Here is a 24293-nt window from a genome sequence, read left to right as displayed (position 1 = left end):
ATAAAGTGTAAACGTTTAACAAGTACAACGATTACATATTGGACTGAAATATTTACTTGGACCTCGGTTGAATTTGAAAGAGTTACTTCTTAACTTTCCGAGAGTTTTTATTTGTATATCTCAAACATTGAAATATCTATCAAGAAATCCGTTCCTTTTACTAATTCTAAAAAGAGACAAGTAGAAAAATAGGAGATGTAACTGAATAGGAGTAACTGCACCCTATCCAAGTATATCTTCATGGCCAAATATTCTGGAATGAAGAACCGTATCCACTAGGATACGGCGAAGAAGCATCATGGCTCCTAGCACAAATTCTTTTTATCCTTCGTCTCATCCTCCAATTCTGCAATCGTCTTTTTTTCGACACTGTCCGCCATCCTGGCCGCTTTCATGCATTCACGCGTGCTTATACCACCCTCGTACGCTCCTTCCTTCCCTTTTCTTCTCATATTTTCGCTATTCCTCTTCTCACCCCTTTTCGTCCCTCCCACCTCCAGAACAGGCAGTCTCAGTTTCCAACGGTACCGTCTCCATAAATCTCACTATAACGGCGAGATGGATCAGCCGGAATGGCTACATCCTACGTAGAGGGAGCCAGTTCGTACTTGTATCGTGTTCGCGTGAATATGTGTGCACGGTTGGTCGCGCACGCGCGCGTATATCCACAAGAATTGCTATGAATATGCGGCTGCGTGCGGCGAAATCGCGTTGTCAGGACTGGATATGAGGGAGGATCGCCTTTGGTCATCGTTCAACTTCGTAATTATGAAAAATCTTATTATAGAAGAGATTTGTTATGTGCGGATATTGACTGTATCGAGAGAATATTCGATTGTTGATAATTGTATGGAAATAAAGGTCTGTAGCACATTTTGGTCAAAGTGGAGCTAGGATTCGGCGAACAATTGTTCGAGGTTTCGATTTTCAGGTTTAATTATATTGGCTGTTTAATTAAATTTCAGTAATGGAATACTTCGTGCTTGAGAATCTATTGCGAAAGAATAGAAATCGCTATCATATTCGTAGTATCGATTGATTAACATCGAATGATTAACACGATTGGCAGGAGAGGCGGTATAGCTTACAAATTTTTGGCTACGTATGTCACTGACATAGCGATTTGATATATAAAGTATTAGATAAATATAGCATGGAAGAATGATTTGCCTATATGATCTTAAGGGCCCGATAGATCTTTGTAGATTTTGTTAAAATGTTTACGGAATAACTTCGATTTGGTGAACTATCTCTAGGACTGAAGGGAAACTTAATTAATTAGACTTAAATGAGAACATCTATCATGAAATCGCGTGACAGTTCCAAAAGTTTCAAAATGCCGCGGACAACGAGACAACTTTGTTGGATCGTAGCCAAGACGACGAAACAATCTTCCGGAAGACGACAGCGCAAGATCTGGTTTAGCGAATAGTTTGAGAGCATTTTCACGTAATTGAGAATACTCGCAACTATCGAGACTATATCGAACGCAACTGCAACATATTACGATCTTTCTAAAGACCTAAAGGAGACTATGACAGTTGCCTTGTGTTTTTGATAAAATGTTTTGGTCTTTGTTATCTTCCACGATACATAGACAATACAATTTTAAGACGACTACTGTAAAATTCATACGATTCGATCGATTTCATCGAATAAAGTAGAAATTTAAAATGTAAATAACAATAAAATGATTAAATAATAATATTTTAATAATTGATTTTCGTTAGTTTAGCAAAATCGTAAGTTGTTCGGTTTAAATACTATTTTATAGCAATTATGCTAGGTGGAAATATGAGTTGAATGTAAGAGAGATTGATAGTACGAAACAAAGTGTATTTTCAATCTTCCAAATTGTTTTCGTGCTAGAGCTAGACAAGTACTAGAGCGAAAGAGTATTAGAGTTAGAAAATAAAAAAGGAAAGATAGAAATAGATATTATCATACATATCTAATCTACTAGATCTATTAATTAATGGAGCGCCGTGCTGTCGGGTCATTATCATTTTAAATATCTAAGATTGGTAACGTTCAACGAAATGATCCTAAATTAAAAGTTGATATGGACCAACGAGTTTATAAATAAATTTTTTATCATTCAGACATACTGACTACTGACATAAAAGACATACTAAAAGAGAAATTGTGTTATGAACTACGCAATTAAAAAAATATACATGAACCGTATAATATAATTTTATGTTTGTCTACATCATCATACATAAGCAATATATATATATATATATATTGCTTAAATATAAATATAAATATAAGTATATATAGTAATGCATAATGTATTTTACAAATTATTACAGATTATTCACAAAATTTCAACGAACTAGAACGGAAAAAAAATCAAAGAAGCATCGCGTATTACTTAATAAAATACAATACAATTCTATCGTTACAATTTACCATTCACAGTTGACGTATCGATGTTCCCTTGTGTCCGATTGTTTGCGAATTTTTAACGAATCGAAACAAAGAAAAGAATGGAGGAGACGAAACCCATAGCTTCTCCACTTACCCATGGAGAATTTAAAAATCAAAGATACGCGATACGATCGACACGATATAAAAGATGCCATTACAATTATATTACCCATAATTGATAGTACTCTTCATGCGTCGATAAAAATAAAAAATAAAGATTGAGATTAGTCAGCGCTATCGGACGAATTCTTGACGGTCGCGACCAAGGGGAAAGGATTGGGTAAAAAACAAAAAAAAAAGAAAGAAAAGAAAAAAGAAAAGAAGGGAAAGCGACGGAAGCGAGTATTATCGTTTGTATTAAAGTGGTCCGGAGGGCAACACTGAACGATACAAACGGCATATGAGCCGGCGTACGACATGGAATGGGAAGCCAGCTAGCTCTCTCTCTTGGTGTGAGCAGTTTTATGGATTTTTTTTATCGTTGTGGTAGTGGACTGTACAGCTGCAGCCAGTGGGATTCGGATATTCAATGTTGGCGTACCTGTATGGATATTAAATTAACACCCGTAAGCCGCGAGTATTAACAACTTTGCAAAAGATTATACGAGATTATGAGCTCAAGCGGAACACGTGATTTTTAATGCCGTGTCCCAGCTAGCTCTCGTGCTTCCTCCATTCCTTTGTAATTTATAAATAGTTACGGCTCATTGCGTTACGCGCGCTATCGATTCGCGTCGAATTCGATGCATCCACCCCCTTTTTTTTCTCTTCCGTTCTTTTTCCTTCCTTTTCCGTCATTGTTTTCTTTCGTTCCGCGCCCCAACAGTCAGAAACTATATCTGTCGTTAACGCGATCGCTTCGAAGATTGTCTGGAACCTGCTTCCCGCGACGAAAGGGTTTACGATGGATCTGTTTCTTTTTTGGCTTCCACGTTGTTCCAGAGGAGTTCGACCATTGTTCGAATCCGGGCCAAACTGATTTCCAGTAACGATTGGACGAATTTCATTGCTACAAACTACGAACAGATTTTACTCGATCTATGAAGTAAAATTCGAAGTGGATTCAGATTTCTGTGTTCTCCTTTTCGTATTTTTCTTCCTTCGAAAATCGTTTTAAAATTTGTCACTCAAACAGCAGTTATTGAAACATTTTGTTGTCTGTTGTTCTCACTATAAATGCGTACAATTAATTCATATAAAAAAATCAATCGTATTTGGTTATCTTATTACTAATCCATGTATCAATACATTTATATTTTATTCACATTAAAATTATAAAACGTTACTTTTAATGTCACAATATATCGAATGATTTGTAATTTGTAAAATTTGTTCGTGACATTTATTAGCCAAGTTATCTGCTATACTTACGAAAAAATTTATTAATACTCGTAATTTATGAATTAGTAAAAGAACGCCTTTGGATTTATCCCACTCCTTTCTGAATCAACTTTTGTATATATTAATGTTTGTAAATAACGATTTTGTGGTTCGTACAAGGATTTTCAACGTCACTGATTAGCGATTATGCCTACATATTTTCGCGATAAGAAAGAATTCCGTGAAATACTTATCACCGGAAGGTGGATTGATTAGTTGCAATTATCATTACATCTGTGCCATTTTGAACTTTGAATTTTATAAATGGAAGATATGAAATATCTGGCGCAGAATATGATCTTTAATTGTGTAATGTAATGATGTGTTCCTTTCTAGTTTATCAACTGTAAATTATTCCACAGAATGATAATCTAATTAGATTCATTAGATCGCTATCTCTCAGAGTACAAGCGCGTGTAACTGATTAAATATATTTGAGACAAATTTCTCGTCACGTTTGTTATCTTTCGTGTTAATGTTTCCTATCGAGAAATTTATTACTTTACGTTTTACACGTTTATGATCGTTTTGAAACGATCGCAGAAACAATACCCCTTAGTCAAATTTGTAAATTCTCCGAAAATCTGTTATTGTAAAACTATCTTTGCATTTCCATATCATTTACGCGTTATTTCACTCTTGCTTCTTACTTACTCGATCCTTAATGCGTCAATAATAGAATCTTTTATTTTTAATTCATTTTTCCGGCAGATATTTTTAATCCTTAAATCATCTAACAATAGAATTTAAGAAACTTTCAATTTATTCGATAATAGCGTGTTTTACCATTCGATTATTGATTTGTCCTTTACCACTATAGCTGTACACTATGTACTTTCAGTTTCTTCTCTTTCTTCTCATTTTAGAAACACGCTATATTAGTACAATAGATTCTCAGTTATTATATTTTACTTCGACCATAAATCAAATATTGTAACACGAATCTTATCGACTAAAGATACCAATATCATAATCATAATACTGTATTATATTAACTATCCATGTATACCAGCCGACAACGCTAAAATCCATATCAAGAAATCGTGCAAATTTAATCGGTCCTCTATATATACGGCCAACGTTGGTTTTAATATCGGACGATATTCCGTGGAGCAGCCGCGGAAAATAAATCCGGAAATTCGATAACGTTACTTCGGGACTACAATTCACCGTAAAAGGTTAATATTCACGCTGGTAATCCACCAACGGAATATCGCAGATCACGCATGGCGGCCTTCGACGTTTTCCAACCCCGTCCGCAACGGTATTAACTTCGCGTGCGATTTACAGCGTACCAGCTCGCAATCGATTTACCGTGCCTCGAAATCTCCGATACAACCATCATATCGTCTCATCAAAGAATACGTTCGCCCGAATTCACGAAGTTGCATTCGCAAAGCGAGAACTTTCGGTTTCGCGGATCACTGGGCGGCAAATCCGATCTTAAAAAAAATAATCGATGTTATATAAAAATATTACTGTACAACGTTTTTAGAACAATACCTCCGTCTTAAAACGATCGTCAGACGTGTCTTTCTTGTACCGAATCACTGGATGTTACGTTCTACAAATTCGATATTATGTGGATGCTATAAACAATTTTTTCGTTTTAAACGGTGAAGATGTTTGTACGTACCGAATTGTTAAGTCATGGAATATAATGAACAAATTTCAGAATTTACAAATGTTAATATACGTAATACAATTATTTTAAGGTATCTGTGATCCGTGAAAGTTTTAATGCTATACAGAATAGCAAGAAATCTCGATGAGAAAAGAGTAAGATATTTCAACGTATTGTTTTAATATATTTCAGACTATTTTACTTGACGCTTTTAATTCAGTCATAAGTAATATTTACTTTTTGTATGTATGAAATAAAGTAAAACGTATAATTCAATCAGGTTAATGAAATATTTGAACGAATGCGTCGTTCATATAGTATTATACATATAATCGAATAAATACTTTATAACAAATTATTAAACGAACATAGGTACATATATTATATATATACAGGTATTTAAAAAATATCGTATATATCGAAATAAATTCCAAATAAACCCTAAATTCTACACGAATACTAAACTTTTATCTTCCTCCAACTTCAAAAGCCTCCACGTAATCGCACTGAAAAAATATCCAACGAAATCCCGAAACCAGACTGGCCTCGGTCGCTAAAAATTTTTTTTCCCTGAAAAAGTGTGTCTGTTGCGGTGAAAAGCGGGAGGGCTGTCCCTGAATCAAACGAAGCGGCCGAAAAGCTGGTCTTGCTTATCCCTAAATCCCGCGTATCACCGTAACAGATATCCGCGCCATTACAGGCTCAATCACTGGCCCGTTAATCTGGAGATCTTTGCTCGGCCGCAGCAAAGGCTTCGTAACGCGAGAGCGGAGCACTGGAATCGGGCGGCGTTCGCCGCGAAATCCCGAAGACAGCCGGCGTTGAGCCTTTGTGCACACGAGAACTTACGAGCTGGCAAGTGGCGGGCTCGGCCTGCCAACAGCTGGTTAGACGTTAAACCCTGGCGTATAACCGGAATTCGCGTTGGAGCGCGACAGTCGTACATGGCTTGGCGCGAAAAAGAGACCGAGACAGAGAGGTAAATGGTGAAACGAAGGCGAGTCGCGGTTCATCCAGGGGCGGCGAGAGGGAGAGGGAGAGAGAGAGAGAGAGAGAGAGAGGGGAGGGTCAAAGCGTTCGCATACCGGATGCAAATCGGTCTACGGAAGAGATATGCAACCGGACGACCGCAGTGCAGTACGGCGCAACGCGTGCATCGGAATGCAACCGGCCGTTGCAATGGCAAAGGTAATAATTGATATATAGCGATGGCATTGGCCGCTGACAGCCGCTAACCCGGCCGAATACGGATGACACCCGGTAATCCTCACTCTCATACCGGTTAGTGTCCACCTATATTCCGTGGCGTCCCATTTCCCATTCCCATGGCGTGTAAGCTCGGCCCCTCTCGTTCCCTCTACTCGTCTATCTGCCTTTCTCTAACCCTTCTATCTGTCTCTCTCTCTCTATCACTCTATCTCTCTCTCTCTCTCTCTCTCTTTGTACATTACGCGTGTGCGTTTTCTACCTCGCTTTAACTCTGTCGGTCTCTTGTACGCCTCCTCTGTTCCTCCAGCAGGTGTACCAACACACGAATCAGCGACGTGTGTCCGTCGCGAGGGTGGTGAAAGAAGCGAGAACGATACCGAACTGATAGAGGTAGATAGGAACAGTGGGAATGCACCGAGAGAGTGGAAGGGCAGCAAGAGGAAGGGGCTGCAACGAGGGTGAGATAGAGAGGGAGGAAGAAAGGGAGAGATGCACGTTTGCAGTACTATAGCGGAGGCTGCAGCATACAGAGAGTCCCGTGCAACGACGCCGCCACGCGGTGTGCGGTGCAACCATACTAATCCGCCGATGGATTTATGGTCTTAATCACCGGCGGATTATCTCGGACAGCCGCGCTCTGCTGCCACCGACCGAAACATACGCCTGCCTCTTTGCAGATAACTCTACCCAGCTCTCTCTATCCTCTCGCGCTTTCTCTCCTCTCTCGTCCTCTCCTTCTTTCTCTGCAACCTTGCACGCCTTGCACCCTGCTTCCACTGTGCCTTCCTCTTTCTATACTTCTTGGGACTCGTTCTGCAGGCACAACGTCCGCATCTGGATCTTTTATGCGCCGGAATAGACTGCTGTAATCGAGGACTGTGAATCGACGGCACGTGAAGTGACGCCGAAGCGACGGCAGGGTGAAAATCGAACCCGTCGAATGGATGGAATTTGTGAGATTTCTTATTCGTTGGTTTCGGCAAACTGACGACGATCGGGTAATTTGTGAAACTGCCTTGTCGCGGAATATCTCGCGGCCGAAAGTTGCGATTCTATTGAGTCGAGCGTGAATCCACGAATTGACAATCCTTTAGTTAGTTCATAACGATAATCCTATAGTTGGTGAAGCAACTCAAGATTTTGAGACTTTGAACACTCGAAGTTATCATACTTTTAGTTTAATAATTACTCGAGTTACAATGTTACTCTCGGCTGCCGAATTTCTTATAACAAACGTAACCGATGGTCTTGGGATAGATTTCCCTTAAACATAAATCTACGTATATTTTAACGCATGCCGAGATTTCATTTAAAAATCGGATTATCTAGTTTTGAAGCTACGTGGGTATATGAGAAACATATAAATCACCGAGAAAAAATGTGAAGGCACCGGTAATAAATTTCCGTTGTTGTGATATAAATTGCGCAGCGATGAAACAAATAGTATAAAATAACAACGAGCCAGCCTAGTTCTATGAATTTTTATAATGCAAATTGTTTGCTATTATGTGGTAATATAACCTTCGTATACGTAGACTGTTATACGCTATTTAGGAACGTATATCATTATTCGTTTTACAGAAAATAATCGTTGTATTGTTTATAATCCTAAGGTAATTTGTAATACAAAAGAAAAACCATAAAGCAAGGGAGAATGTAATTTTAGGAACGAGCAGTTCCATCTGTTTTATAGTAAACAATCGCTATAAAAACTGCTATTACTTTCATCGTAACACACCTGACCAATTCTACTTAAATTCAAACGACTTAAACTTGATCAATTCAAACGAAGCATTATCACGAAATATCCTATCAAACGAATCGAATCAGCCTGTTCTTTCGAACGATTTCGCCTCAGGTCGTGAACCACCCCATTCAGATATCGGTTGAAATACCGGCAAATCCGTGGACAAAATAGATAAGCTTTCGCGCATTTATCGGCAAGCATTAAATGTTGCGTCGGGATTAATTAAGCGTAATGCCGCGGCTAGAATTGACTAAATGCGTCGGAATCGGTTCGCGTAAATTCCGCCGTTTGCAGGTTTGTGTCACGTAGAACTTTCCACCGAAGGACGACACAACAGCGCGAAAGCACGGTTGAACGGATCCGACAAGGATCGCGGTTCGTACCGTAGACACGATTTCGCCTCGCGTTCCAGGCTCAACTGACGGGAACACGTACCGTGCTTTGCCACACGCGATTCGTGTGATAAATTGAAAATTTTGAGAGCAGTCTATCCATAAGGTTAACGCGAAGATTTCAGGCTTTTTGTATAGCGACTTGCGAAAGTATTCGAACAGTTTATCGTAGGAAATTTTTATGTATATACTGTGATTACAGAAAGTAGAAAGATATAGGCATATATCTATATTTTATACTGTAAAGTATGTGTTTATCGGGTTCTAAAGTGCTGCTAAACGATAGGAAATGTAATGTACTTGGAATTTGATCGATTAATATGTAAATACTAGCAAGAGATATAATTTATTACAAAATAGCTAGCACAAATTGCAGTACAAATTAACCATTTTCCGCTTGCTCTCCTGGTTTCCTTACATATAATTACGCTTTTGCAAGAATAAAATATACTCTCGGTATTTTCGAAACCTCCAAACGATATTCCGAAGAACTTTCACGAACTATTCCTCGTTATGAATTACTTTTTCCTTCGAAGGATTTGAAGTATCGAAAGACCGTATTAAAAGACCGTACAAAATTATTATACTTCGTTTTCTACTTTTCTGAATTTTGAAATGTAACGACCCATCACGAGTAGGATATAGTATGCACTATGCTCTAATATCAGTTTTCCTGTAACGTTTTCCTTATTCGATGATCGACCTCGACTACCGTTAACCGTGCGTCAAAGCCAAACGAAAGAAAGCGAGCAAAGCGGTGTCTCGATGAAAACGTTAAAATTCGCGAACGCATCGGTGGTTCCACGATAGTTGGGATCCGCAGAATTTTGGTACATGGCGTATAGCGGCGTGGCGGGAATACCGTGCCATGCTCCGTGTGGTTCTATAAATCCAGAAGGGCTTACCGGCGCAAAGCTTCCCTTGTGAGCTGCGCAACCTCACGTGACCTCATACCTGCCCACTTCCATCCCTGTTTCTCTTTCGATCCCTATGTTTCTCGTCCGAGCTCTCATCCACTGATATGACCGTTCCTAAAAGCCTTGCTGAAACGCACGAAACCGCGAGGATTGTCAAGTCGAGAAGCATGTCCCGGTCGCTTGATCCAACTCAAATTGTGGAACGAGACGTGGATTCGTCTCGTTTGCTCGCGTTTTACCCCCAAACGACTGGCGATGAATTTTTTCTTCGTTCACGATACAGAAGGCTTACTTTGTTGGTCCTTTCGATATTATTTTTCCTTTCAGCATTTCTCGTAACCTTCGATATTTAAGTTTATGAATTTATTTGCTCAGTGTCGTGTTTTTTTTTTTTTTTTTTTTTTTTTAGAGCGCTATGCGATGAGCTAGATAACGGAAGAATGTTTTATAATGTGTTACAGAGTTGTAAAAGAGTTTTATGGGACTTGTGTAGGTACGCCAAATTGGCTAAAAAGTATAGACTTTTAAAGCTTACAGACTCTGACGATCCTTACGAAAATTACTTTCACAGAAGAATTTTTATCTCCGCGACTATTAAACGTACGATGTTCTCTTTTTGATTACTTGCAAAATATTTTTCCAATAATTATCGATTTTAATATAGATACGATATAATAAGTTTAGTCATTTTTGTGCTACAAATCGCAGTATGACGGAATCTAATAATCGTACGGAACGAATAAAATCGAGTGACATGTTTGTATTAATTGAAATTAAATTACCTTCCAGAAATCTACAAATAGAAAAGTAGAATGTATGTTATGTTTTAATAAGCAGCGCCACGTATTTCACTGCATTGGTTTAAGATTTTCCTTGATAGTCATATTTCTCACTGACTAACGTTCGAAATTCTCGTTGTTGAACTTCACACATCAGACGCGTAAGACAAGCAGAAAAATTGACCGCCTACTACTCGAAAATATCAGGTTCGGTGGGCAAAGAAATGGCATTTTCCGGTCACGAGCCATGTCTGCAGACGCGAGACTGGCGAGACCTCGAGGTATCGGCCAGTAAAGAGCATGAATTGTTGCCTTTGTAATCGATACTTCAACGCATCAATGCGCCCATTGTAAGTTTCTGTTGCTACTTTGATCAACTCGATTTCACGTCACCCTGATTCGTGTTCGAGCTCTGACTCGAATCTTTCAGAATGAGTCGAGCAACTCCGTTCGCAACGAGGAAAAACAATACGTCGACGCAGATAGATGAATTTCCATTCTCCAAAATTTGTTTGTCCGAAATTAGACGCATGATCGATGGACGTTCGCCCAACCGGTGATAAAGCGAGAAAACGCTGATAGCGATGCGTTACCTTCACGCAATGACGAAAAATTCATCAAAAATTATCGATTATCTGTACGATTATGTGTCTTCCGTAAAAAATAATTAGTCACGAGATCGATAGACTCGTTGATGGAAATTTATAGAAAGTTTAATTCAAATATAAGTCTTGCAAATCTTTCAAATAATCGCGATTATTTAGTACTCGATAAAATTAGAATTAAAGTGTCTGGATTCACCGATTAAACAGCGCTTAATATGATTATTTATTGATATTAATTATTTAAATGAATACTTTCTTATACTGTTTTTTATTATTGATAATATACGAATATTAATTTGTTGTCAACTCAAGTTGGCTTATTACTGACTTATATATTGTATTTGCAATTGATTTATTTTGCATAAGAATACTTTTATTGCGATAATAGATGACATTCTTTCATCTAGTTGTCAATCTTTCGTTACGATCAAATTTCATTCTAAAGTATAGGAAAGTTGTCACTTTTTGATAAGAATAGAATTATGTATTACGTATAGTAAATTATGGAAGTATCGCATCTTAACTTTTAACTCTCGTAATGGTTATTTAATATAAGTATACATATAAACACTGCGTAATAGTCGTTTGCTATCAAACTGCACCATGTTTCGCAATGTAAGATTAATTTTTTATTTGTAGCGCTGCAAGCAAGATAAACTCGCTTAGTCCCCGAGTATTCTAGTGATGTACTGTAAATCGATCGAAACACCAGTCGTACTCTGAGTACCGGTTGAACAATTAGCAAAAATAAATGTTCCTTTCCTCGCAGACAAAATTCGGTAAATCAATATTACCTTTTTAATTCAGAAAACTGACAACGATTCGAGAAAACATTCATCCTTCCCTCTGCAAAAATCGTAATAAACGAAATTGAAAGCATTCGATTATCATAAAGATATTATCGAAAATAACAATTTAATCAAAGACCGATCGAGAATATTTGTCTACCAGCAAAGCGCAAAAATGGATTTCTCAGCGATATCGTAGAAAAGAAAGTAGACTGCGAATTTCTATGCATTTATACAAAATCTGAGAAAGTGTACAGAATTCATGTAATATGCAGAGATCTATAAAATATTCAAAGCAGAGTAAACGTTACGATTTTTCACAGATGAGACAAAATTCCGTTTAAGTTCTTTCCTTTTACTTATATTTCGTGAAAATATAAACTTGCATAAAAGTAAATCGCGGACTATTAAATTAAGAATAATCGTCACTCACCCTGACTCGTGGCTCGGGAAGCTTCGTGAACAGACCTATCTCTTCCCTGGTCGACATATCCGGATACCGATTCCTCATGAACAAGGCCTCCAGCTCCTGAAGTTGTTGGGACGTGAAATGCGTCCTCTGCCGCCTTTGACGTTTGTTCTTCTTTCCATCCTTATCGTCCGCGTTATTTACCCCAACTACACCATCCGGAGAGACCACTCCTCCACCGGCGCCCAATTCGTGTTTCACCTCTGTTGGTGTTGCAACATCTGAAATGTGTTAAAATATCACATTCTCTAGAAAACCATGCCACTTATACTACGAGAGTTCAGTGTACCTTTACGATTAACAAATCGAGTCTCGTATTTCGAATAAATCACACATTCCACGTTGTAACGAGGGAAATGATCTTTCTCGCGTGAAACAGCAAAATGTGAGTCACTCGTGGCATAGCGGAATATCTGTTGTTTGTTTCTCTATTCCATTTTTTCCGCTACGATGTTTAAAAGCTTTCGTAATTAATCAAATATATCGAAATCTTCGTGAAATTAAGGGACCACCTAAATGCGAACCTTGTTAAATCTTAATTTCGGCAAAATCCATCAACAAAATATTTAATAGCGTAACTCGTTAGATATATTATACTACATGTGCGTAATACCGTACGACGTGACGATCATCGATCGATTAGACCGTTTGATCGGTAATCTCTGCCGTGGCTAGACCGTACCCTGCCGTTCGAGAATAACACGAATGTGTTTGTCATGACCGTGACAGTGACAGGTGAGGGTATTTCACCCCTGACTCCGCAGGCAGCAAATCGCCAGCTTCCCTTACTCGTATTGACAGCCGTGTGATCGATTGCCTCTTTTTTCAAAGAGCACCGCTATCACTGCGTCTGATGATGCCGCTAACTATCTTCTAACTAAGACGACCGTTTCTATTTACAGAGGTAGCAACCCAACATGAGGTCGCTCCGATACCAACTAAGTCGCGTCACGAAGAACCTTCGACTTTTTTTTTTTTTATCACCGTGTTTCAATTTATTCAGTATGATCCTAATCTACCTAGGTTTGTAATGTCGTACATGAAGTTTCGCTGTTCTCGTGGAACAAGATATTTCAGTCGTATGACAAAGAGTACAAGAGTTACCAGGAGTTGAAGGAATAATGTACTTTATAGGTCATTTTGCATCGTTAATTGCCTTAATACCGATCTTATCGTTGAAAAATATTTGCTTCGTGTTTTATTCAAGATGAATTTAGATTCGTAGGAGAAACGAAAGATTTCAGATGTAACTCGGAGTAAGTTCGATTCCGTCAAACAAGGACTAACAAACAAACAATTTTCAACGCGCTGCAACTATTTCTCAAAAAAGGAGTAGACGATTGTCAAAATATATCTAAAAACAAGATATATAATCGTATTAGTAAAGAGTACGAATATAAAACTTTTAAATATTTATGAAAGAAGAAAAGAAAACAGGGGAATTATCCAAAAAGAAGTATAGTCAAGAAATAAAGTTAATATAATCGTTAGTTATACTTACAAGATGCTAAATCTAAGTCTAAACAAGGAAATAATTTAACTTTCAAATCTTTTCTTCTTTCAATCTTATCTCGGCTCGTTTTCCATTCGCCAATATCCAAAATACAGTTACATCGTCCTTACTTGACTCCTTAACGCACAAATTTTTCCTCGCTTTGGCCGCAATTTACAATGAAATTTCCCCATGATAAAAGCAGTTTAACGCGCAGTGCAAAATGAACGTACAACGTATTCTTTCTTCGGGTTATCACAATCCTAATTTCCATGAAGATCGATCCCCCCAAAAATAATAGGCTGAACTAAAAACAAATTTAAGCGATATTGCAAAAAAAAAGAGAAGCTCGTCAATTTATATGGAATAAATTTCAGGGAATTAATTCGTCGAAACGAGAGTTACTCATCGAAGTATGTGGAATTCAAACATCTTTCTCGGCTGACTGACGCGAATGAGAGGAACGTGCTGGACTCGGTCGAAGGAGCACGAGAGGCCTCGCCCTCGTCTCGGGATTACAACGAGTGAAGTGAGATCCGTCCCCGGGGTTTGTTGTTAACCAGGCCCGTAAGACTCCGGGAGATATTTCAATTTGCAGGGATTTGGGGCGGCTGCGAGAGTGCCGGCTAAGTGCCGAACAAACCTGCAAACAAACGACGCCAGCATTTTCCTCGTCTTTCTCCTGCTGCACCCGACAACGGCACTCTCTGTTATCATTTGATTTCACAGTCGTTCGTGAGACGGCAGCTCGGCATCGTTTCCCGCTGGAATCTCCATGCTATCCTACTTGATCGATGCGCGAGCCTTTGCCTTTCCTCGCGCAAAGATGACACGCGACTCTGTGTATTTGTATTATTTATGTATGTATTATTTGCACAGCAGTTTAATGGATCGAGAATATTGTGTTAAAATAAACTTTTCAGTTGATCGATCGAGGTTACGTAAGCGTATCATAGAAGCTTGTTGTTACAAGATTTTTGTTAAGAAGAACGTGTTCGATCGTGATATTAATACAAAGTTTCTTGGTTTTGGATGATTTAACACGCGATTACATGTTTGTTGATAAAAGCTAGTTAGTATCGTTAGGACGAAGCTGTATAGTAACGTTATACAGGAAAGTCTGTTATAGACGAAAAAGTGGATCAAACGTACCGAATACGTATTTTCAAGACAAATTATGTTTAAGATAAATTCGATAGTTTCTTATTGTGGATCTTTTGTTCTTGCTTTCGCCAGCTCACGTAGTGACGATACTTGGTCAAAGTCATTTCGAAATCTTAAAACGGTACGTCTGTAATATTTTCTACGATAAACAGTTTCATTCGTTGAATTATTCTACAGACCTGTGAAACTGTTAAATCATGTCTCTTCGACAATTTGCACGTACGTACACCGACTAATTCTACGCATACTAATTCCACGAACTACGAATTCCCCTTACTCGTCGAAAATAACCATAAAAGAGGAAAGATCATGCAGAAGCGAGCTAAACTATCTATCTCCTCTATACCACTCTTGGTTACGAGCTATTCTCGTTAACTACTCCGCATCTATTGTCTAAATACATAGTCTACATCGAAATCTAACAATTTTTTATCGGATTTCTATCGTTACGCAATTTCCACTTAACTGGAAGCAAATCACCTCGAAGACAAACGAATCTAAGCGGAACCACTCTATCACGAAGAAGCGCAACGTCGACGAAGGTTAACGTTAAGAAAAAAAAAAAAAAAAACAAATTGGAAAAAAAAGGAGAAACGTCAAACGAATTGATTTAGTGAAACGAATAAACAGGGAGGAAGGGGTTGCGATAGAGAAGTTGCTCGTAAAGTGGCGAGGCGTACCTTTTCGAATATCCGGCCTGTGTGTCGTGTTCGTGCGGGACCTAGGCTGTGCGGTAGAAAATCCACCGGAGGGTGTCGTGGGTGTCGCACCCGGTGTACTGGGGTTGCTGCCACCGGGAGTGTGAGCTCCGTGACCCGTCAAATCGAGCCTCGCCAAACCCCCGGTCACCTCGTCCCGGAAGTCGCCCTGTGCCCATACTGCAAAACGCATCACACCCTCTTGCAACATCGTCTAAGCTCTCCGCAAGCTTCGCTATTTACTAACTTATTTCGTTACTAATCCGGAATCCCGCGGGGTCAGTTTCGCCCCTTCTAAGACGACAAAGGTGTTTCCTCGAGCGGCAAAGTGGCAAAGAAGAGTTACAAGGCAAAGGTTTGTCGAATATGTGGAAAAATGTAAACGATCCTGCCCTTTTGTCTACCTTTCTTATCCAAGCAGATTATCTTATCTTCGCGTCCTTCCTCTTTTAGTTTCTTAATATTCTTCTTTTATACCGAGATATGTATTAATGCGAGATAGTTTTATTTGATTTCATTTTTCCAGAGATCTAACCGTGACATGTAATCGAACATCCTGATTACCAGCAGACGTGGAATTTTATAGGAAAATTCTATCTTTTGGAATTCCGTCTTTTTCCTCTTACGCTTTCTCCTATTCCTTGTCGTTTTATCCAAACAAATTTTCTATTTTTCGATACTTATATATCTTTCTCTTCCATATTTTTGTCCTGCTTAATAAATGTTGGGCCAATACGAGTCAGTCTTATCCGATTTCATTTTTGTAACTTTCGTGATTTATTTACATGCTGGTGTTATGATTACCAAATTCCTGAACACTCTTTACTATTCTACGGTGTATAACATTTATCGACTACCTCACTCGTCGATGTTCGACAATTTTAGTAAAAAAGCGAGAACCGTTCAACCGGTTCACCGGTCGTTCATTTAGCGTGGCGAGAAAGAATGCAACGAACGTTACAAGTAAACTACATACACTGTAACTTCCGAGGGCACAAAACTATCGAACAAGCAGAGAAACACCTACCAGTCCTTGCAACTGATCAACGACAACAAACGGTGTCGTAGCTCGTGTAAAAATATTCGATTCACGCTGACAACACATCGTTTCGAATGGCAGACTCGTGTTTTCGTTTGCAACAGGCGTACGTGAAAAATCGCGCGTGTAAAAACGCACTTCACAGCCCGAGAACCCCGACGAAGCACTATTTTGTCTCGTAATTAACGGCAGCATACTTTTCCCTCGCGTTATTTATTCACATTGGGTGCTCCACTGCCACAGGAAAATAAAAAAAAAAAAAAAAAAAAGGAAGGAAAGGATAGAGAAGAAAAGAAAAGAAAAAGTTCGTTCGGCTCCAAACGAGTGGTAGTCGAGAATAGGGCTGGCGAGAGTGAGCTGTCGGTGGTAGCCAGCCAACGGAGAAGTTAATCGGCCAGGCCGTTTAGTTTCGCTCCGTTTAGTTATATTTGGTTTCCACGGGGGCGGCAAAGGAGGAGGGAGGCGGTTCACAATTAGTCGGCGCGTAACTCGGGCTCTGATTTAGTGTCACAAGCCAGCCACGGACCACGAAAACGCGCGTGTCACTCTTCCAGGATATTGCCAACCGTGTTACGAGCTACTGCGCGTGTTGGCTGTCTTCGAGACGCAGTCCCAGTGAGAGACGCATGTACCGTATAGACCAACAAGGATATTATTCACCAACGTTCGAAACGTAAAAACAGGCGCAGACTGTTTGCATCCGCGAGATGCGACGTTAAATACTCGAAACAATTTGCCAATTTGCATAGTTTGTCTCTCTAAATGCTTCAGGTATAGTTCAAACGCATCCACAGGGAAGAAATGTCCGTCAATGTTGAATTTGTCGAACTCTTGCCGAGGTTTTGCCATTTCTGTTGTTGCCGGATTTGATTTATACGGACGTTTGCAATTTCGATTAATGCGTTTGATCGAGGAAGATTCATCGTTTATGTGCGTTAGTATCTCGTACGTGTTGCCCCTTTTATAGTAGTTACTTTTTATACATTTTCTGGGAAGACTCTGTCTTTATATTTGTTCTTATATTTTATATCTTTAACAGAAAATAAGCTTGCCAGAGATATAAATATTATCTGAATATTTCGTATAATCTCCTTAAGGGTTGCTGTTTACTCGGTTCAGAAATTCAATTACAAATTCACTATCGTACAAAGTATTTTTTATTTATAGCTACGTATCTACACGGGTTATTACGTAGCTAGTTTTTCAAATTTCCTCAGTTTCGATTTGCAATTTGTATCTAAATCGATGTTATACGTATATTCTAAAAATATAAATATTACGTATCGAGTAGGATTCGAGATATACAGGGTGGTTGGTAACTGGTGGTACAGGCGGAAAGTGGGTGATTCTACGCGAAAAAAGAAGTCGAAAATACAGAATAAAAAATTTTTTTTTTAATTTTTCCATCGAGACAACGATCTACAGTGAGATCCGTTATAACGAGACGCGATAAAGTGGACGCGTACCGAGCGAAAATTCAAAGTCGATTTTCTCGAAAACAAAGCCTCGAACGAACAATTTTTATTCTATATTTTCGACTTCTTTTTTCGCGTAGAATCACCCCCTTTCCGCTTGTACCACCAGTTACCAACCACCCTGTAGATAGAGAATGCGTTAAAACTTAACAAAGGAGCGAGTAAATGCATGCATCCAATTATCCGAATACGATTTAATTAATTAGATCAATGAACGCAATCTCGTTATACATACGAGTTATCAATTTATCCAAATTATACGGATAAATAGAGTTGCATTTTATAGTAAACATTGCACAGCTGGTTTGGTCGATTAAAAAGGATAATCGTTAATTTTTCAGAATGAGCATAATTGAGAAGTTACGAGTATAGCCATTTCTGGTTCGCAAATGCTGCGTTGTTAATATAATCCGAGAGAAGCTGTTTCGTTTAGAAAAAACCGAGAATATACTTTATAAAGTGGATTACGATTATTTAAATACAACTAAATTTTGTTAGGAGCATAAACGTGAAAGAAGATTAAACGTATCTGTCAATTAATCCTTGACAATTATTCTAAAGCTTAGAATTTACTCATAACCTTATTATAATAATTGTTGGAGAAACTATTATAACTCGTAAGACAAGCTTTAGTTGTTTAAATATAAATACGTTTTATTATGAACCTAGATACAGAAAATGATTAAATACTTTTATAAATCATTATAACGCTCCACATTGTAAATTTTAACAACGCGTGAACTCAACGCCTGGCTGACGTAAGCACATTTAAAAAGAAAATGAAAATGGAACAAGAGATGAATGGAGGAAAATAAAAAAGGAATTTAGAAAGAAGATCTGTCAATTTTACTCGTCCTTAAATTATTAAATCCGAGCCCTACGATAACTAGATATAATATAAACACTGAACGAAATTCATCTTCAAGGAGTGAATGAGACTTTATCTTCTCTACCAGTTACTAATATATATTATTTAACAAACATGTACAAACCATTGCCATCTTGTCTATCTCCAATTGTTCGGTGTTCCTCGAAAACACCGTTTCTCCCAGAAAATACGCAGTTAACGTTGTACGTATGAAACAATAATTTTACAACATTGCTTATCGCGATTCGCGATCGATAAGCACGATCGAACGAAAGCGCAGTCGATTCATATTTTTCACGATCATCGTTGCACAACGCTCTCTGTCTTCGTTAAACTGACTCACGTTCTTTCAACATTATATACACGACACAACGTTAACAATATTGAGTTGTTGAATCGATGCAACGATCGATAACATTGTTATCATTTTGAAGTATTTTCTATATATTAGGAACGTTTTCTCCGTCATTTTTCTCGCAAGTGAATAATTCCGTCAAATTCGCCGATAAACTTGCCTCTTAAACAAACTGCACGAAACAGTTTCTTTTAATCTACGAGTCTGCAAATAGATCGGTTGTCTATTTGATGGGCTAACGTGGAGAACACGTGTAAAGCGCTACGAATGGCCATACGAGGATAAGCTTCATCCTGCTGATGCGATGGTTAGGTGGTTTGTTTGTCAAGGCCAGTCCCCTAGGAAAAGCGGCCGTGCCGCAGTGATGTCGCCGTTATCGGTGATGTCTCCTCGGCAAACAGCATCTGAGAGCTCGAAACATGGATTCCGTGCTACTTATCACGATCCACGTAACAGAAGAATGCAAACGATGTAACACGTTGTAAATAAACGGCTAACGGGCGAAGGGACACGATGATGACTCGTCGTTAGTTCGAAAACAACTAGCAGCTGATTTCGATACGTCGACGTATTTTTGTGAAAAGATAACGCTCTATAGAACTGTTGTAAGTTCTGTACGACGAGTCGAAAATCACGGAAACGTAAGTTAAGACTTCAGCAATTAGAAGATGTATTTAACATACAGCGAAAGGAGACGATATGAATAACAAATTGGAACAAATTTTTTAGATTCGAAAAGAGCAGCTCGAAAGAATGGCGAGCGACAATTTATAAATAAATAAAATATAGAGTAAATAAATTTAGAACAATGGTAGGATAAACAAATAAATCTTTCGAGAGATAAATAAAAGTACGAAAAAAGAAATGGACGACGATTTATAGAGAGATGCTAGAAATTAGAGGGAAAAAATTAACATATCGTGGATAAGTAATGCGAATTAATTTTTTCTTCTGGAGTATTTATTTAAAAAAATCAAAGATCTCGAAGTTCGGAAAATTCTATGCTGTTAAAGATTTTCGACCGTGTTATTGGACGCGTTAAATCCTAAAATACACTGAAAATATTGAAATGAAAAAAGAAGACAGGATATTTATTTTTTTGTTGTTTCTTAAATTCTTTAAATTCGGGATTTCGGTTCTTAAAATAATAAACACACGACACACGGAGTTTTCTGTCACAATTACCTCGTGTAGATTCTATTCTTCGCGCTTGTTGTGCGATCGTAAACATCCGAATAATCCTGTGCATATCGGGTAACAGCGAGAAATTTCGAAATTGACGAAGAACACATAACGTTACGTCGGTTCACCCACTAAAAATGTATTTTTCGTTGCTGTTTTGATAAAACCAGTGTACACCACTGAAACTTCCTCGTTCCGAAGTTTGTATATTATTTCAAGATTAGAGTTAATCTTATAATCTACATCCTGATCCGACACACGCTATTCAAACGGCCTACTCAACCCGGTGAAATTTATAGGGTCTCCATTTTTCACGTTTCAATACCTTGCCGCTCGATGGTGTAGCGCGATCTATTTTGTGCATAAGGTTCTCCTTTTCCGAGAAACGATATCGTACAAAAGAAATTGTTGCAATAAGAATCGTAAAATGTACCAACAATATGTACGAATCGAAGAATGCTACGTATGCGCGTTGAATGGCACGTACAAATATTTGTAAATCGTATATTTAGTTTGAAAACGTTGTTTTTGACAATTTTGGAGAATTTGAAAAAGTCGTGACAATACGAAATTTCTTACATATCTCTTTCAAGAATTTTCTCTTCGTTCATTTATGACGCATTATACGCGAAGAAATTATTCGCCGTATTTACATGTACGTAATATGTGTCTTACATATGTATCTTCCTCAACATTGAAGAAGATATGACAACACAAGAATGATAAAGTATTAGATTATATAACGTGTATAAACGTAATACATTTGTCGTATCAAAAATTAATTTTGTCTTTAACGAATCGTTAGCTTCTTCTTCGGCAATAGGAAAATTTTACGATTACAGCGAACATTCTCTTTGTCTTATTCCTTTTTTTCTTTGAACCATTTGTCACGAATAATTCTTCCTTTCGTACGCATCACTAACTATACCACTTTCTGCTATTAACGCAAGATTAATAGAATTAAGATAGGTAAATATTTCGAATTAAACTGAAGTACGCGTATTAAACTGAAGTATCAAAGAGTATTATAGGATCGACAAATGCGTGTACTATGTTGTGAAAATTGGAAAACAAAGTGAAATTATAAACGAATTTTTTCGATGCCAGCTCAGTGTAGGATAGAATGTTCGTTACGAACAGAGCTTGAGAATGTTCCATTCTATTCTATTCAATTTCAATTTTTTCTTCGAACCATTTGTCAAGAATAATTCTTCCTTTCGTACGCATCACTAACTATACCACTTTCTGCTATTAACGCAAGATTGACAGAATTAAGATAGGTAAATATTTCGAACGCGTATTAAACTGAAGTATCAAAGGGTATTATAGGATCGACAAATGCGTGTACTATGTTGTGAAAATTGGAAAACAAAGTGAAATTATAAACGAATTTTTTCGATGCCAGCTCAGTGTAGGATAGAATGTTCGTTACGAACAGAGCTTGAGAATGTTCCATTCTATTCTATTCAATTTCAATTTTTTCTTCGAACCATTTGTCAAGAATAATTCTTCCTTTCGTACGCATCACTAACTATACCACTTTCTGCTATTAACGCAAGATTGACAGAATTAAGATAGGTAAATATTTCGAACGCGTATTAAACTGAAGTATCAAAGGGTATTATAGGATCGACAAATGCGTGTACTATGTTGTGAAAATTGGAAAATACAGTGAAATTATAAACGAATTTTTTCGATGCCAGCTCAGTGTAGGATAGAATGTTCGTTACGAACAAAGGTTGAGAATGTTCGATTTGGTCACGTATGACGTTCGAAGACAAAGAGCTATTATGACTCCTTCCTATATATTTTGCTCGATATATTCTCCAATATAGTTCCCACGAGATCTCCTGCAGAGTTCTTGGAGGCTTAACATGTCGTATCGTTTGACGGTTCTACTGTTCGTTGCTATGGATTCGTGGCAGAGTTACACGAGACGTGAAAACGGAAGATCCTCGAAGGGCGAAATGTGGCCAAAAACTATCCTACCCTTTCCTGTCAAACATTCGACATCTATATTGGTCAGTGGCTCGTGGATATTTCGTTCTGTCCGTTTACCAAGAACATCGTATATTGATCCTGGATTCTAGCGAATTTCAAGAAGAATATAGAAATGAAAAATATTAAATACGAATGTTTCGGTATTAATCGTAAAAGTATAGTTTGACAGAGTATTGTCACATATATTAAATTACAAGCATATTTAACGCGACGAGAAAATTGGTATTCTCGCGAAACTTTTATATTGAAATTACAAACGTTTTGCACCTAATCTAGAGAAGTATTGTTCGAGTATCGTTGGAATATTATTCATTATCGCAGTACACGATTATAATATTTGTGTAATTTACGATTAATAATATAATCGTTCTGAACAACAAAATAAATATTCTTGTCAACTTTCTTCTTCTTCTAAGATATAAATATCTCCGAGTGGAAGGAAAATAATGATTATTAGCAAATCATGATTAGGATATTTCTGTGTTTTATAATCGGTTTCGTTCAATACTTGTTAAACAATATATTGGTTTACTGTTTTTGTGATATTGATAAATTCAAAAAGTTTCGTTCCTTTAAATATTATTATGCACTGTACGCCTTAAAATTTGGAAACATTTATTTCTATCTTCAATTTTTCGTTCGGTGAACCCTATCCATAAAACTTTATGGAGTACGAAAACTTCTTTTCTTCTTTCGAACGTGCTACTATAAAATATTCAAATTTATGACACTATAATGTAGTTACCAAAGAAATATTCACTCGAAACAAAGAAATTTATATTCAGTGGCTTATCAGTTTGCGATACTACCTCTTTTCGTCACTTCAGTAAATTTTAATACCTCGTAAACAACAAATATACACAATTACACAATTATACACAATTATACACAATTTTCACCCGATGATTTTCCTTATTCTCTCAATTTCTGATACGCTGCAACTCTTACAATTTTCGTAATTTTCACGCAATAATTCACGTACTCGTCGATCGTTCTATATTGCAATATTCCAAAAATTTCTGAACTTGGATACAACCGGATGTCGAGACAATTTTATGCCGCGATATCCCACAAACACAGAACGAATAAATGAAATTTCCACGATCCGGCGAAAAGCGACGATTGTTTCGATTTTCATACTATAATTTACACACTTGCCGATTCTTCCGCATTCCGATATTGCAAAAATTTCCAAACTCGAACTCGACCCAATCCTGGACAAATTTTCCACAAACAACGAAAGGGAAAAATTTCCACAACGAAGTAAACTCTATTAGCGACAAGCTTTCGTGCGATAATTCGGACACTTGCTCTAAAATTCTGAAAATTTCCAAACTTAAATTCAACCAAAGGGAAACGTTTATTCGACGGTTCGCTTGATTTCCGAACAATAATCAACTCGTTCGCCGCTCCTTTACATTCCAACGCTACAACAATTTCTGAACCTAAATCCAAGCCAATCTTCGATCGATTTTCTGGCCGAATCTTTCCACGCATAATTCTCTCAATTTTCACGCGATAATTCACGCAGCCTGTTCCCGCAGCCTTCGACCTTACCCAAATTTTCGGTAATTTTCTTTCTAAGAAAAAAGGCTTGGTAGCGTGGCGTCCCGTTGCGTGTCCTGGTTCGCACGTGTTTTCACACGGAGAAAAAATCGCGCGTCGAGGGGAGGAGG

At 37.9% G+C, this 24293-nt stretch overlaps 1 protein-coding gene across 1 annotated transcript in view; it reads right to left on the bottom strand.

Moving 5' to 3' along the window:
- Ptx1 (pituitary homeobox homolog Ptx1) overlaps positions 1-24293 on the bottom strand; it is a 45809-nt gene that overhangs the window by 8371 nt on the left and 13145 nt on the right. The window contains exons 2-3 of the mRNA XM_033339500.2: positions 15680-15877; positions 12308-12564 (exon numbers count right to left, since the gene is read on the bottom strand). Of these exons, the coding sequence (XP_033195391.1) occupies positions 12308-12564; positions 15680-15877 (455 nt within the window). The remainder of the gene's footprint in view (positions 1-12307; positions 12565-15679; positions 15878-24293) is intronic.

The sequence above is a fragment of the Bombus vancouverensis genome, chromosome 8 (genome assembly GCF_051014615.1).
Source record: "Bombus vancouverensis nearcticus chromosome 8, iyBomVanc1_principal, whole genome shotgun sequence".
In the NCBI taxonomy this organism is placed as follows: Eukaryota; Metazoa; Arthropoda; class Insecta; order Hymenoptera; family Apidae; genus Bombus; species Bombus vancouverensis.
The sequence above is the reverse complement of the archived record's forward strand: the minus strand, read 5'-3'. Positions and strand labels throughout refer to the sequence as shown.